The sequence below is a fragment of the Prunus mume genome, linkage group LG2, assembly GCF_029339155.1.
Source record: "Prunus mume cultivar Tortuosa linkage group LG2, ASM2933915v1, whole genome shotgun sequence".
Taxonomy (NCBI): Eukaryota; Viridiplantae; Streptophyta; class Magnoliopsida; order Rosales; family Rosaceae; genus Prunus; species Prunus mume.
Window position 1 is genome coordinate 43472328 of NC_142699.1, and position 16652 is coordinate 43488979.

General features: G+C 36.9%; 3 protein-coding genes across 6 annotated transcripts; 1 reads left to right on the forward strand and 2 right to left on the reverse strand.

Moving 5' to 3' along the window:
• Nucleotides 1-1165: 1165 nt before the first annotated feature.
• On the reverse strand, nt 1166-7698 carry INT1 (inositol transporter 1). 3 transcript variants are annotated; one of them, XM_016792394.2, is made up of 7 exons: nt 7329-7696; nt 7070-7189; nt 6139-6209; nt 5537-5872; nt 3500-3607; nt 2510-2695; nt 1166-1956 (listed from the first exon to the last, which is right to left on the reverse strand). In XM_016792394.2, exons 2-7 carry the CDS (start codon nt 7149-7151, stop codon nt 1303-1305), a joined length of 1437 nt encoding a protein of 478 aa, XP_016647880.2. In that variant the 5' UTR covers nt 7152-7189; nt 7329-7696; the 3' UTR covers nt 1166-1302. The 3 variants fall into 3 exon arrangements, with proteins under 3 accessions (XP_016647880.2, XP_008222623.2, XP_008222624.2); XM_008224401.3 differs by having other exon boundaries at nt 7070-7698; XM_008224402.3 differs by lacking the exons at nt 7070-7189; nt 7329-7696 and having other exon boundaries at nt 5537-5879; nt 6139-6200.
• A 3299-nt stretch (nt 7699-10997) lies between these two features.
• Nucleotides 10998-13611, reverse strand: LOC103322482 (UPF0235 protein At5g63440-like). 2 transcript variants are annotated; one of them, XM_008224403.2, is made up of 7 exons: nt 13408-13611; nt 13102-13216; nt 12625-12778; nt 12247-12343; nt 11873-11961; nt 11719-11787; nt 10998-11265 (listed from the first exon to the last, which is right to left on the reverse strand). In XM_008224403.2, the coding sequence occupies exons 1-7, from the start codon at nt 13520-13522 to the stop codon at nt 11206-11208; spliced, it is 699 nt and encodes a 232-aa protein (XP_008222625.1). In that variant the 5' UTR covers nt 13523-13611; the 3' UTR covers nt 10998-11205. The 2 variants fall into 2 exon arrangements, with proteins under 2 accessions (XP_008222625.1, XP_016647308.1); XM_016791822.2 differs by having other exon boundaries at nt 13102-13208; nt 13408-13560.
• A 122-nt stretch (nt 13612-13733) lies between these two features.
• LOC103322483 (elongation factor 1-delta 2-like) lies at nt 13734-15942 on the forward strand. The gene is made up of 7 exons (XM_008224404.2): nt 13734-13868; nt 14177-14402; nt 14525-14618; nt 14782-14902; nt 15143-15256; nt 15465-15626; nt 15733-15942. Coding segments are annotated over exons 2-7 (696 nt in total). The 5' UTR covers nt 13734-13868; nt 14177-14199; the 3' UTR covers nt 15735-15942.
• Nucleotides 15943-16652: the final 710 nt, after the last annotated feature.

The window sequence follows — 16652 nt, forward strand, 5'->3', positions numbered from 1 at the left end:
AGTAGCCGGCTTGTTGACAAATCTCATATGTGGCGGGTAAGTCCCGACGTATGGCAAGTATATGTGATTATGTTGAGGTCGACGTGTCGTAGGAGTAGCCGGCGTGTTGACCCCATACATAGTTGGGTGCGTCCCGGACATATGAGGAGATATGATTGTGTGCGGGCTGGTGAGAATGTAGCCAGGCCCAAAGTTGAGGTCACACGTGTCGTAGGAGTAGCCGGAGTTGACCCTATACGAGGCCGGGTCGTCCGTCGTATGGGAGTTATATGTGATATTGTGTTGAGGTCGCACGTGTTGTAGGAGTAGCCGGTGTGTTGTGGACCCATACATGGCGGGTGCGTCCCGTATGAGGAGATATGTGATATTGTGTTGAGGTCGCACGTGTCGTAGGAGTAGGCGTGTTGATGACCCCATACGTGGCGGGTCGTCCGACGTATGAGGGGAGATATGAGATTTGTGTTTGGTGAGTTGTGATGGATAAATCCTAGAATGTATGAAATTGTATGGTTGTAATGGTTTGTTTGTTATTGGAGCCAAGATTGATGCGAAAGAACTACGTGTGGCTTGATCCCTTAGTAGGGTACGTGGCACTGAAATAACGCCTAGGTGCAGCCACAGATTAGACTCCACTTAGGTGGTTTTATTGAGTATGATACGGACCTGGTAGTTGGTCCTACTATTTTAGTGAGAATGAGATGCGTTTGTGTTAGGAGGTTGGAGCCTCGTATGCTAAATGGTTGGGAAAGTAAATGATTATATTATTTGGCTTAAGGAATGTGTTGGTAGTTTGTTTTGAAGTATTTGAAGGCCGAAGGCCAATTAGACGAATTGCATGTTGTTATCTTGTGCGTGCTGCCGGTTGGGATATATAAATTGTGATTTTGTGCAGGTTGGAATTTGGGAAAGTTCAATTTATAGGGAGATTCTGCAAATTTGCAGAAAGTCTTAGCCCTACTCCTTTTTGAAAAGGAGGTTACATCTTGAGTGGGCTCGACATCGGGTGATGTCGGGTTTCTGAGATTCGCCTCGGGTTCCTGGAAATTGGGCGGTCCATCATCGATGGTCGATAATTCCTCAGACTAGTTTTTAGAATAAACTTCCCAAAATGACATCCTGCCAATGCAGAAATTCTCAAGGGGCAATGGGGCACAATGGACCAGACTTACTAGTCGAAAGCTGATCTTCAAGCAAGTACTGAGAATATGCGAGGATATATATACATATTGAAACAAGATGCAAGTTCGTATTCTATAGCAAGCACAGCTAGCAGTTCTATCAGAATATGCAAAATTGTAACACCTAAGACTCATCTCCCTGCTCAAGAAGGCTCTGTGTGTTAGAACCACTGCTGCCCCAAGCCCTCTCCTTCCAAATCCTCTCCACTTCCTCGAATGTCAAGCCCTTTGTCTCGGGTAGGAACAGAATCACAAAGACAAATGCAATAACAGCCACAACCGCAATGATCAAGAAAGTTGCACCAGTTCCAACAGATTCTACAACTGAAAGGAATGTCTGGGCCACAATCAAATTCGATATCCAATTCACAGTAGCTGACATTCCCCCACATATCCCTCTATATGCTTCAGGATATATCTCTGAGTTTACGGTCCATGGCACAGGTCCCATCCCCGGTGCAAAGAAACCAATGTACAGGGCTAAACCTATAACTGCAAGCCACCCATAAAATACACTTGTAGAACCGGATGATTGAACAAAAAAAGCAGCCGAGAGGATGAGAAGTGACACAATAACACCACTTAAGCTCGAGAGGGCCAGCTTCCTCCGGCCAAAATGGTCAATGAGATAAATGCCAAGAACTGTCCCAGCAGCATTCATGGCAGCCACTATAAGGGACAGTAAAAGAGCTAACTGGTTGGACTGAAAGCCAGCCATCTGCACAATTGTTGGGCTATAGTACATGACTGTATTGATACCAGTGAATTGCTGAAATGCCTGAACAAGAACAAATTGTCAACACATGAGATCATGCACTTTAAAGCAAATTAAGCGAATGGAATTCCTGAGTTTTTTACATCAATAATACAAAAAAGAAGATTCAGTGAGACTAGAGGGAAAGAAAGTTCAGAAAAAAAGAAGAAAAGAATTGAACTTCTTGAACTAGAACTACAATTGGAACCTGTGCAGTTTTATATCACACAATGAATGAACCTAAGCCTTTAGAAATGCCATGAGCAAAGAAAAAAGCAACTGCAGGAGTCATAATTTTCAAAGGTAACTTCGCACATAAATAATTAGTGGAAATCATGGAAATGCTCACTTCTTCTGAAGTACTATGAAGTATGAACGACAATTAGTTGCAACCTGCGACAGAACCCTAACAAGACTGAAACAAAAGAACTAGTTCACATACATCTTTAAATGTAATGGAAATCTACCAAGTTGAAGTAGCAACATATAGTGAAATTAGTGTTCCATGGCATTCTAGAAACAAGAATGAAATCCTAGTTTGGTAACATGAGTATTTCAAATAAACACCTCACCCTACCTGAAGTCCGGCCCCAGCCAGAAAAGCAAGTCTTATTTCTTTTACTTTGAAAACATTCCAGTAGCTAACATCCTTCTTCTTATGGTGTTCTTCCTCTGCTTGAGAAGTGAGGTAATCTATTTCGTCCTCTAAGCGAGACAAATTATAAATTTTGGACATCACAGCAATGGCTGTTTCTTTATCATCCTGCAAATTAAGATAAAAAATTTAAATTGATTATGCATGAAGAAAGAAACTGCTGGAGGAGAGGATAGAGTAGAGCATAAAAACTGCTTTAGCTTTATAGTTATGCAAATTCCATCCTCCTGCCTGGCAGCTTCATAACAAGTTGTCCAGTTGACTTTTTCACATTATATACACTTTCATATTACTATCCACAGTTTTTTCTCAACCTTTTCTTCATCATCAGTCTTAATTTAAATTACACTGAGTATGTGCGTGTGGGAGCATGCGCAGGTCTGGTTTTATGAAGACACGTGATGTCTTTATATCTTGAAGGCGCATAATTCCATCTAATTTGTAACTATGTGTAAGTTGTTGAAATGGCAAGGCATGTGATGCCTACCTATGTCGTTTTGTGAATACAGGCTTATGATGTCATAAAGTTTGTAGGAACATAACCCGAAGTTTTTAAAGTAGGCAATAACATTTCTAGTTATTCTTCAAATAGAGTATTAACATCCAAAGATTTCAAAGTTTAAGGCACAACCACAAATCCAATTTACTTTTGTGTTTCTTTTTTTATACTTTTAAGCTCTTTTATATTTTTAATTTCTTAATGTTATTCATGAGGTATGTAACAAGTTGGGCATGATCGTCAATGCTCCAGCTTGAGAGCGAGTGTTCAAGAAAGAAGTGATACTGTAATCATAAATACTAAAATTGGTTACCTAGTTTGTTCTAGTTTTGTGATAAAATGATTTGGTTTTGATTATGATTGATGTATCGCATTCTCTCCATACTTTCTCAACCCATGGAGTGATAAGTTACCTTCATAAAAAGCCATCGAGGAGACTCTGGTAGACAGAGCATGAGAGAGAACTGAATGACAGCTGGAACACCTGATACTCCAAGCATCCATCGCCATGTCCCAGGGACCTGCATTGGCACAACGGTGTTAATATGGAATAAGAGAAAGTGAGATCTATCATGCCACACATGGGCGGAACCAAGGCAAGGGCTGCCCTTGGCTGTAGCCCAGGGAAGGTTTGGATAAAAAATAAATTAAATATACATATATTATAATATTTTAACTAAAAACAAATAAATATATATACAATTTCAACACCAATAGGCATAGTAAGAGGTCTTCCACATTTGTATTTGGTGTCAAAGTTTGTCCCAACATCAATTTTAAAAATTTTATATTAATTTGTCTCCAAAAGAGAAGCATTTTACTATAGAAAATGTAAGTACAAAAAAAAAATTATCATTTGATTTTAAGCTAATAACTTTAGCTAGCCCACCCATTAAAAAATTTCTGGTTCCGCCCTTGATGCCACAGAAAGTTACACAAATTAAACTAACCCATGCACCAATGCCAAAAACACTAAGTAAACATATGAAATATGATATCAACACTTTAGAAGGCAGTGATCAAACTCCCAAGTAGATTGCATATAAAACATTAATGTCATTCAGTTTATCAAGCAAACATTTAAAATGTACAATATTTCAGAACTACTCATATTTGTGTTACTTGTACTGGTTAATATCTTGAAACTATACATGCAACACAATACTAAGCAAAAGAAAAAGCATGTGAAGAACTAGATATTGTCCTCCAACAAATTTCTAGCCTTATACTTGAAAACTGTATTTAATGACTTGTTTCTTCACCTTCAAAGCTCCAACGAGGATTCATTTTCTTTTCTTCAAAAGTGGATTCTTCTTTTTTTTTTTTTTTTTTGAAGAAGAAAAGTAAAAGCATGAAAAGAAGAATCCATCTTTTTCTTATTTCCAGACACAGTAAAGTGGAATAATAACATTAATAAAACTTCTAACTCTAACATGACAACGTAAACTGTTGCTAATAACTTTAAGTGAAGAAAAATAAGCTGTTCTTCCTTGATCAGATACACTACACTAAGTACTAGCATGCTTTCAACAATCAAAGCACCATGCATTATCTAACTTAGACAGGAAAGAACAGAAGAGATTCCTTCAGTAATGTTTCTCAGCCCCAAACTCTTATCCTGATGCTGCCCCTTCAAAACTGCAAAAGTGGAACCTTTCTCCTGCAATAACTTTTGCATAAAAGACAAGTACAATAACTTTTGCTTATTGTTTTAAAAAATCAGTTTGAATTTCTACTGGAGCAAATAAAAGATATATACAAAACAATAATGGCAGAGATTCATACCCTCAACATCTCATGATCAATTATCAGATAATCTTTCAAGTACATCTTCACTGTCCTGTCATTCAGTAATTTTAATGGGGAAAAATCTCATTTTCCATTTCAGATTCTATGAAAACCAAGATCCTACTTTGACCAAGTGAAAATGAGACCAACATATATAACACCCAACCATTCACATAATATGCTCAAATTCACATAATGGTCAATTTCTTTAATTAGCTATTTGTTTCCTCTTTTTTAATGGAAAGAACATCTTAGTTGTCTAACCTCTTGCAGAATCGGGCAGGTTGACTAATTTATGTAAGAAACATCCACAATTATGATAAGCACACAAAAAAGAAGAAGTTTCTCTTCTGAATTTGCGCAATTTGATAAGCATTACAAAACCTCAATCCCGGTGAATAAATCATGAAGTGGTAAAATAAAAGAAACAAAATAACCTTATTAAACACAGCCAATTGGTAGCCACAGCTCCCCAAAATGTTGTAACTAAAAGCCAAAAACACTTCGCAGAAAGACTATTCCAATATAATACTAGAATAACAAAAACAAACTATTGGTTCCAAGGGAAATAAGGTTTCTTTGAGGAAAGTATAAACACGTTATTCAATAAGTACTGGAAGATGATGAAAGGAAAACAAATGGCTAAGTAAGATAATTCTAACCTCTGTAAAACAGAGATTAACAAGGTAGGAAAGAAACTGGCCACCAGTTATCATAAGAACATTCGTGCTCACTAGTCCTCCCCTTATTTCTGATGGGGATGCCTCTGCGATGTAAACAGGAGCAGTGACAGAGGCCACACCCACACCGAGGCCGACAAGAAGTCGCCCCAATATAAGAACATATGGATCTGGAGCAGCAGCCATGACAATCGCCCCAAGAGTAAATATAATATCAGCAAGAAGAGTAGCCTTCTTACGTCCATAAGCATCATTAATCCAACCCCCTGCAGCTGCCCCAATTATAGCACCAACAATGGCCATGCTTACAATTGTTTCCTGCCAACTTAAATACTCAGAGTGATTCAAAGAAGAAAAGGCATGAATGTTTACGTTTTTTTTCTTTTTGCAGCTATAAAGAATTTAACAAACAAAATCAGGTAAAGTTCATTCTCTTCCTCTACTCTGATCCCCTCTCAACCATATGTTAGGGAAAAAGAAATGGTCCTATTTCCCTGTACTCTTCTCACTCTTGACAAAAATCAGAACCATGTGATATCTCCACTCCAAGAGAAAGCTTTACCATAACAATTAAATGCTTGTACCTGAAGGAAACTACTGTCCTTCACAGCCTCAAAATCATCTTTGATATACAGAAGTGCCCCCGATATCACACCTGCAATCAATATCACCAATGTGAAAACATCTTCAGAGAAAAAGAAAAAGAAAAAAGAAGTGAGAGCTGTATAACTAAAGAGAAGTAGGGCGGCCGCTAAACCATGTTGATATCAAGTTCATACGTAGTATATTCTCAGAAAGAAGGTAAAGGGCCTACTAAGGAAAGGCAGAATACAGAATATAAACCTTGAGAGTCCACAGATTCAAAATCAGGGTTAATTGCATTCTGCATCCATAAAATATAGGTAAAATTTCAATTTGGTGCTTGACTTGCAAAGCATTATGGAAGTCAAATATTAACAAGCACAAATGATAAAATCTTACATACCCAACCAACTCATTTTTATTGGTGCCCCCTAGCAGGATTTATGCAAGTCAAATATGAACAAGCACAAATGATATGATCTTAGTTACATTTGCATAAGTTTTAGTGCAGTCGTTAATTCTTAACACACACAGAAAAAAAGATAGGACAAAATTGCCCAATCATAATGGAGGGAAAGTAAGATTACTTCTTAAACAATGCTTGTTAAATTTGAACTTAAAAGAAAAGAAGAAATGCCACACAACAGAAATTTGATTAATCCTTGAGCTTATTCAATAACTTAGTACTCAAACAACAGCAACAGAAAAAGAAAATTAAAACAAAAAACAGCAACAGAACCCATAACTATGGCACCGTGATCAAACCCAAATTTTTATCCTGTTACTAATTATACGTACAGGGTAAGTTTAAATACAAGTATATACGTACAGGGTAAGTTTAAATACGAGTATATACGTTGAGAGACACGTATGTATATATCTATGAGAGTTTGTATCAGAACTATAAGAGTAAGAATTGGCTGCAGTTAGTACCTGTGTCGTAGCCAAAGAGAAGCCCACCAATCCCAGCAACAACAGTCAAACGGAGAATGTAAGGATTCTTGAAATAGAACATTTTCCTCTCTGGATGCAAATCCAAGTACCCTGAGCTCCCTGGCATCGAATCGAGCGTCATCCTCTCTCTTCCTCTGAGCTACCAAGCCTCAGGACCAGAGAACCAAACACAATTTCGAAAATACAGAAGAGAAATTCAAGTAAAAAAATCGAGAATTTCGACTTCCTCTGAACTTACCAACCGAAAAAATTACTGGGTTGTGATTTTCCTATGCTGATTTTACACGAAACCCCTACAATTTAATCGAGTGCGGAAGCTAAAATAGGGGCAAGAAGAGCTCCGTTTTAAACAATGGAGGTATGATTTTTCACTCAGATCAAGCTTTTCCTTGTTTACGAGACGATTCGAAAATCTGATCCTCCAGTTCTGAAATGCAAAGTTCGCAAGATTTTCCCGAGAAAATGGGGAAAGATTTCCCGAGAAAATGTAGGTGGTGATGTCTTGGCGTTCCAATTTTGGTCCGCCAAGTAAGAAATTTTAAAGACTGAGATACCAAATTTGGAAACGGAAAATTTTGACGACAGAAAGTTTTTTCTATTACAGAGCTGTCGTGCATCAACAAAAAACCTTACTTGTAACAACATAACAGTGTTTTGCTATCCGACTAATAATACCACGTGTCATTACCTTATTAATCGAAAAGAGTAAAACAGTGTTACCTCCATTGCATGAAATTTCTTATGCGTCACGGACCAATCAAATGCGAGCTTTTAGTGGGATTTGTTTATTTTAGTATGAGTTTTTGCTTTTTTTCAGTAGGAATTTTAGTACGAGTTCGGGAAATTTCTTTACATGCATCAGATTTATGAATTATTGGTTAGGTGACCATAAAATAAGGGTTTAACAAAAAAAGAAATTTAGGACATTTTTTATTGAGAGGGGCAATAATATACTAAACTCACACTCTAAACGGGTGCTAGGACTCAAACTCATAACCTTACTTGAAGAAGCAATTGCTCCAAACCACTACATTTGTGGGCCTTTTGCAATAAAGTATGTATTATAAGAGGGTTTTTGTATACACTTGTACGCATTTATTGCTTTATGTGTATGCAACTCAAATTTTACAATGTGGTTAAGATTATATTTTGAGTAGTATAGATGTTAAAATATGTCATGGTTCTAGTGGTTTCATGTGTTCCTTTTCTTATTTTAGGACTCTTAAGGATTCTTAATGATATATTTTGTTTTTGTGCGAGTAATGTTTTGTCATTATTGCATTATCGCCTTGAGTCAAAAGTGTCATAACGTGTTAAGGTTAAATTCTTCAATTTTGCCATCGTTATTGGTAAGTGATAAAATAAAAGAAGAGATTGAAGCAAAGATTGCTTATAAAAACACAAATCAAGCTGAATAGATAAATGGTCAAATCATCTACGGATCATAAAGTAGTTGGAATATGAAAAACTGAAAAAAACAAAAACAAAAAAAAAAAAAACAAAATAATTGAAGGTTGTTAATGAATGAAACAGAAAAGACAGATGGACAAATCTTGCATTGGATCATACATATACGGTAGTTGGAATATGAAAAACTAAAAGAAGAAAAGAAACAAAATAATTGAAGGTTGCTATAATAAAAATAAAATAAATTGTTAAAGCTTTTTGGTTTTATTGCATCTAACATATTTCTTGAAGAATCGTGACATTTTTCTGTGGATAAGAATACAACCGTTTTCTTGTGAAGCATCAAATTCAATCCATTTGTTGGGTTTTGGCGCCATTTGGCTACCTGTTTTTTGTTGTCTAGCAACCTATTGGAAATTGGCCTTATCTGTATCATGTGGGTCAAACGTGGCAATTAGAAAATGGAAAGAGCATCAATGTTGGGGATTATAGTACGCGCCTGAGTTCTTAATATTTTGTGTACTCGCATTCGGGCTCGTTTGGGCTAGGGATGACAATAGGTTGGATAGAGGCCGAGTATGACAATACTTTCTCTGTCTCCGAACCCATCCCCGTTTAATAGGTTTCAGGAAATCCCCATTCCCGTTCTCGTCGGGGGACTATTCCCCATACCTGGTCTGAATCCCCGGATTTTTTTTTTTGCATAAAAAATATTTATCATACATTTTAACATTAAGTTTCATATTAAATTATTATTCAACACTTCCAAATTAATTATAAAGTTCAACTCAACTATTCAAAATCATATCAATATGAAATTCCAAAGAAGATTAGGAAGAATTATGATAGGGAGGTTAACTTAAGGTTAAACAAAAATATTATAATTATATATTTATTTATTTAAATATAAACATATATATTTTCGGGTTGGGTTCGGGGATAGGGACGCCAATACCATCCACTCCCCATATCCGTAGGGGATTTTTCAAGTTCGGGATCCTTACCCGATACCCGTTGGCCTCCGAAATCTCCCGTTAGGGTCGGGGACCCAATGGGGACCCGCCTCCGGGGGATTTTTGCCATCCCTAGTTTGGGCATCCGCGGGCTAGTGTCCAAGGGTAGATTGGGAATTTTGAAAACAAGTTGTGGATGGGTGATTGACGCGAGTAGATGTGCCGTCTGCGCTTGGTTGTCCAGGACACAGAAACGTGTGGCTGCTGTGATTTTGTCAAGATAATGTACTTGTTCTAGTGCGTTGTTGGGACGCTCTGTGATTTTGTCAGAGAATAATGTACTGTTCTAGGAATAATTAGAGTTGAAGCTTATGGTTTAGGGAGATGTGAAAGAATTATGTGTAGCTTGATCCATTAATAAGGGTACGTAAGCAATTTAGAGTTACTAGGTGTAGCCACAAGATTAAGTGCTGAAAATTTGTTCAGTTATGTCATATTGGTACTTGATAAAGTATTCATGTCATTCTAAGAGTTAAGACCATATTCAGATGATATAATGATCTATTTGATATAAAGAGGCCTAAGGCCATTCAGAGTTATTTGTTTGATGCATGTTGAACGATTGAGATTTGGTTTTCAATATCAACTGTATATTTTACATGTGGAAATTTATTGGGAAATGTCCGATTTACAGGGAGACTCTGCCGATTTTTCTACAGAAGTCAAACATTAAAAGAATTTTTGAGTTTTAGTTAGAAGGATAATTTGGTCAAGTATGCCCGGCACCGGCCAGGTGTTGGACATGCACAAGGTTCGACACAGATTCCAAAGCGGATTTGGGTCGAGTCTTGTCGATGTCAGTGAGATCCTAGTTTAATTAGGAGATTTATTTTCAGTCTATTAGAACTCTGTCTTTATCTTTGTACAGATATTGTGTAATTAGGATTTTATTTTGTTTTCTAGTTTAACCCTACTAGGATTATACATTTGTATTATAAATACCTCATTTTGAAAAATGAAATACAACTGAAAATATTCTACTTATATTGTTTGACTTAAAGAGGCTATATTTTTAGAACTTGAGATTATGCAGTGAACCACTTGGGTTTTAATTTGATTTCTGATGTAATAGATTACTAGTTTATTTTAATAACTAAGTATGTATTATTTACTTGATTAAAGATTACTAGTTTATTTTAATAACTAAGTATGTATTATTTACTTGATTAAAAAAAAAAAAAAAAATGGTTCGGCGTTGGCGGGCTTATAAAATGGGTTATAAAATTGACACCACTCTCCGCCAACATTGGAAGGCTTGACTAAAATGGTTCTGCATCCAAATTGGATTTCAGCTGAAAATTCAGCTTTCTTATTAATTTAATATGCAACTATCCAAGGGTTACATACATGTGAGTGATGTTCCTCTTGCAAAATAGAAAGGTCACGTGCCATTCGACGACATGCAGAGGTTGCAGAGTTTTTGAGGAAAATGTTGGAGAGTGCTACGAGGAAAGAGATGGTTGATGTGGGTGCTGAGCTGATGAGGCTTACAAACAACAGTATATGCAGGCATGCTCTAAAACAACACTAAGATTACACCCACCAGTGCCCTTGTCAACAAGAGAGAGCCACCAAGCTTGTAAAATAAAAGATTTTGATATACCAGAAAAGACTGCAGTAGCAATCAACCAGGGTAAACGTACAAGTTGAACGGATCTTATCTTTCATTACAATTCACATGTAAATTGTACAACCTCAAGGTTGAACAGCCTCCAGAAGTTTCTCATATACTTGCCTAGCAGACAAATCCTCCACCTGCAATAATCACCAAATGATAATGAAGAAGGCCAAGCAAGATCAGCTTAAGCAGTTTCTTAGTTAAATTGGCATCATAACTCATACACAATTCAGGGGTCTATTGCATACATAGCTTCTATCAGGATGCCGCCCAAGTGAGATTCCCTAAATGAATTGTAGTTGCTCTTCTTTTATAAGCAGTCGAATAAATTAGATAAGGAAGAAATATCATGTCTTGTTTTTATCTATGTTGCCAAAGTAGAAATGTTTGTGCAACAATACAGTAAATCGGGGAATAATGCATGGCAGCAAAATTATTGTATACAATGCTCTGAAATTTTTTATAACGAAAATGATAATGTTCTCCTTAACAAAGGCACATTTGAAACAGAATATGATACACCCAAGCTGCCACCAACACCCACACCCATGAGAGAGAGAGAGAGAGAGAGTAAAACTTGTTTAACTCACCACAAGGAGTTTCGATTTATTATTCCACCCTCTCTGAAGAGTCATCTGGCTTAGTCTCAGACCCAACACCTGTGTAAAAAGCAAGTATTAGATTTACAAGCTCGAAAAGATTGGCTTCTTAGGCTAAACAGCCTAAGATGAAACAGAATCATACTTTGCCCATGAACTCCAAGAGTTCATTGTTTGCTTCTCCCCGAGCTGCAGGTGCAGCCACAGTAACTCTAACATCATCAGCATTCACTCCTGTCATAAGAGAAAAAAGTGGGAACATGAAATTTATGTCAAGGAACCAATAATTTTCATTTAAATTTCTGGTAAAAAAAGACTTTTTTTTGGCGAAGCGAACACAGCCCTCGTAGAGATACACATAGATATCAAACTTAAAAGTCAGCAAGGACTAGTGCTCAGCACACACGAAATCCAAAAAAATCAAAAGAAGTATATGCACAAATTGACTTATGATTTCCATTTGAACTAACGAGTTGCATGCTAAAAATATGACAGAAATACATTAAAAATTTCTTTTACTTGTGATTGCTGACCGTTGTGCACGGTCTTCCACTTCTATAGCCACCTGAACGAGTCCCCCATCTAGGTTTGAAATGCAGGGTGGCACAGGAGCATCCTACATCACATATCAGACTACCCAATTAAGAAATTTGGATCACACTGTAGTAGACAGTAGTCTGAACTGCCATGCTCAAGTAGAGACAAACTTTCTTAATAGTTTCCCAAAATGTTTACAACCCAACAGATGGATACAATGAGAAATAAGCTCCTATTTCTCTTAATTTATAAGAAGGAACCCAATTTCTGAATGCAAACTAAATATGAGAATGCGAGACAGTTTTTTTCACAATCAAGTCAACAGATGATGACACAAAGCCTTTATAAACTATCTTATACCTGTGGGTTGGTTTCAGCAGCAACCGTGCTTAGAGCACCATCAACAACATATATGAAAGAAGCACCTTCCAAATCTTCTTCTGAGCGATAGAAAACAAAGAGTCCACAACCCACACAGTTCATACGAAATTGCTTCTCCATTTTCCCCTCACCCCTGGATTAATAACGATCAAGATTTCAAAATATGAACTACGATGATATTATCACATAATAATTGTACTTGAAAAAAATCATTAAACTCTGTCTTGATTGAAGAACATAATGCACTGATAGGACAATCTCAAGGAAGAACATACGTATGAAAAGGTGCAGAAACAAAATAGTTTCTCAGAAACTGTCAGACAAACTGAGGTACAAGAAACTGAAGGCAGGTGATCAGCCACTGTTAACACACATCAGTAAAAACCCAATTGTTTTCTTCTTACAAACTGTATAACACTAAAGATATCATACTTTCATTAGAAGAAGAAAAAGAACCTTTTCAACACAACTTTTCCAGCCTCAGCAATGTTAAGCCTTGCAAGATGTTTGCTCTTGTCCAACACATAAGCTTTGTCAGTCTTCCTTTTGGGCATTTTCTGCAACTGGGTATCTTATACAACACACACTTCAGTATAATATAAACTGCTTGCCCAAAAATATTATTCAACAAACTCTCTTTTAACAACAACCATTATGAAAAATACAATACCAATTAAAATGAGCAATTATACCAATTTATTTTTTGAAACATATTAATACAATAACCCAACTACAATCAAGAGAGAGAGAGAGAGAGAGAACCAGTTATGAGTAGGTGAGATCCACAGTGCTTGCAGTAGTAGACGAAGATATCAGAGTCAGGTCCATCTGGAGCTGCGTCCTCGCTCGAATACGTGTGTGTTGTTCTCTTCGGCATCACTTTCTTCTCTTCTCTTCTTCTTCTTCTCTTTCTTTCTAACGCTGATCGAATTGGGTATGGCTGGAGCTCCACCAAGGCACTGAAAGTGCTATTGCCAAGCTAGGATTTACTAACAACAAGCCGAAGACTTGGACGACGTCGTTTTCATGTCATGTTATGTTCTACTGATTTAAACATGTTGGGCTGTAACCTGATTGTGTCGGCTCAGCCCGGCCCGGCCCATTTAGATGACTCATTATATCCGGAGACCTGTAATTGCCTATAGAAACCCTAGAGAAATAATCTCAACCTAACGGGTCATCTCTCTCTCCTCCTCTCTGTGTAGTAGCTCCTCCTGCTTAAGGTAAGCTCAGATCCGTTGCTCAATATCCTTACTTTTGATAAATTCAGAGTCTTTTAGACTATATGATTCATCAATCTCTTTAGTGTTTGAAATTGAAACAGTTTTCTAGTTTTTCTTAGATTTTCAGTTTGGTTAAAGTTTAGATTTTCAATGGTTGATAAATTTTTCCAGAATAAAATCTTCAAAAACACTTATTTTGTAAGTAACACGCATTAGATTAGTTGGCTGATTTTGGTACTTGTCAGTGGGTATGTAAGTTGTAACTCATCCATGGATGAAAGACTAAATTTTTTGTATCTGGGTTGTAGGAAAATCACAAAAAGGCTTATCAATGGCAGTCACATTCCATGACATAAACTCGGCTGTTGGCCTGAAGAAATTAGATGACTACTTGCTTGCCCGCAGTTACATCACTGGCTACGAAGCTTCAAAGGATGATCTCATTGTCCATGCAGCTCTTTCAAAGCCTCCATCATCAGAATTTGTGAACGTGTCTCGGTGGTACAACCATATCACTGCACTTCTTAGGATTTCGTAAGTTCTTATAACTTGTGATGGGTTTCTTTTATCTTTATTATTAGATTATGATGGATTTCTTCAAAGCTCATATATTTGGGTTAAATCTTTGACTTATTTGATTATGTCTGTTATTGTAGTGGTGTTTCTGGACAAGGCTCTGGTGTCATTGTTGAGGGATCTGCTCCCATCACAGAGGAAGCAGTTGCTACACCTCCTGCGGCTGATACAAAGGCAAGCACTTTTCTGTCCCATTTACTGAGTTCTTATTTGGATGTCTGTTTACTTTTTTGCTTATAATGTGGAATCTTAGGGTTGGGCTATTATTGCTTTATCCGCTCTAAGAAATTGCATAGAATTGTTATGCTCATGTGTTGGAATGTGATACGGTTTTCAGGCCTCAGCTGCTGAAGACGATGATGATGATGTGGATCTGTTTGGTGAAGAGACTGAAGAAGAGAAGAAGGCTGCTGAAGAGCGTGCAGCTTCCATCAAGGCATCTACAAAAAAGAAAGAATGTTAGTTTCCTATCTGATTTTCATCCCCTTCATATTAGTTTCCTATCTTGTTTTCAGCACTCTCATATTAGTTTCCTATCTTGTTTTCAGCCCTCTCATATTAGTTTCCTATCTTGTTTTCAGCCCTTTCATATTAGTTTCCTATCTTGTTTTCTGCCCTTTAATATATACATCTCCTTTCTCCTTTCACAGTTATTTCTTTCGTTCTAAAGGTTTGTTGTTGTATTTTTCCATTGTCAGCTGGAAAGTCATCAGTCCTGTTGGATGTGAAGCCATGGGATGATGAAACTGACATGAAAAAGCTTGAGGAGGCAGTAAGAAGTGTTCACATTGAAGGCTTGCATTGGGGAGCATGTAAGTTCTTTCACTTAAGTTAATTGCAGTTATAAGCTAAGGGCCAGATTTTCTAACCGTAGTTAGCAACAAAATTTGGCCATTGATATGCACTTAATACATTAGCAATGTGGAAGTCAATGTTATGAAGTTTTTAGTCCTCTTGATTGATGCTAAACCAACCTTTATGTTCCTAATTTGGTTTTGTATTATCTTGTTGATTCTGCAGCCAAACTTGTAGCTGTTGGGTATGGAATAAAGAAGTTGCAAATAATGCTAACAATTGTTGATGACCTGGTCTCTGTTGACACTCTTATTGAGGAACAACTTACTGTTGAACCAATTAATGAGTATGTCCAGAGCTGTGACATTGTAGCCTTCAACAAAATATGTAAGTATATTTAAAGTTTGTAATCAAGTAATCATTTTATGGACTATTTGTTCGAGTTACGAATCCTCACTGTTGATTTATCCTTACTCTTTGTTTCTCATTGCAGGATTGGAGCATGGAGTGTTCTAGTGTGAGAGGGGTTGCTAGGAAGATATTTTATATCTGCTCATATCTTGTTTCTTGGGGCATGATTTGAGACTTTATATTATCTTTTGGTTATGATGTATTTTAACATTCCTTTGATGAATAATATGCCAGTCCTTTGTAGGTTTGATAAGACATCAGTTTATCTTAATTCATATTCTCAGTTTTGTTATGTTGCTGCTTGGAAGTTTGTTTTGTTTGCGCAAGGATTTGTATCTTTATGGTTTTCAAAAGAATCAATGGTTCAAGGATAATATCTGAATTTGATATATATGCCCCACACGACCGATATACCTAATAAAACATTTTGCAGTAAATTCTTAATTTAACATCACTCTCTTTTACATTTTTATTTATAGAAATAATCATCATTTAGCTTCACATTCTTGCAAAAGTTTTATGGGTGCCACGTTTTCAAGTTGCAGTTGCAGATTGGATCATACAAAAATGTGTGATGGTTTTACCCAAACAGATGTAATTGCCGTTCATTTTTTGGTGCTAAACAGACTTCCAAATAGGCACTTATACATGTTGATTCTTGATGAATTAGTTCACTGGTGTCATTTTGAATTTAAGAATCTTTAGTTGATTTCATGATTATAATTCCAACCAGCGTTTTTGGTCTCTGCAATTGTCCTATGAAGGGTGGTGCAGAAAGCTGCCTCACATGTTCATGTATTTGTTTATCAATTTGCGGCAAAAGGGCACGTTTGAAACAGGTCAGGAAGATAGTACTGAAATTCCAGAGGAGCTAAAACTGAGATTGGCATATCGAGAAGCAGCTGTTGCTGTCCTTGCCTGCTGCTTTCCTGATCCATACCACCCTTTCACTGAGGTTAATTGTTCTACTTTGTTTTACTGTGTGTTGCATGTATTTTTATG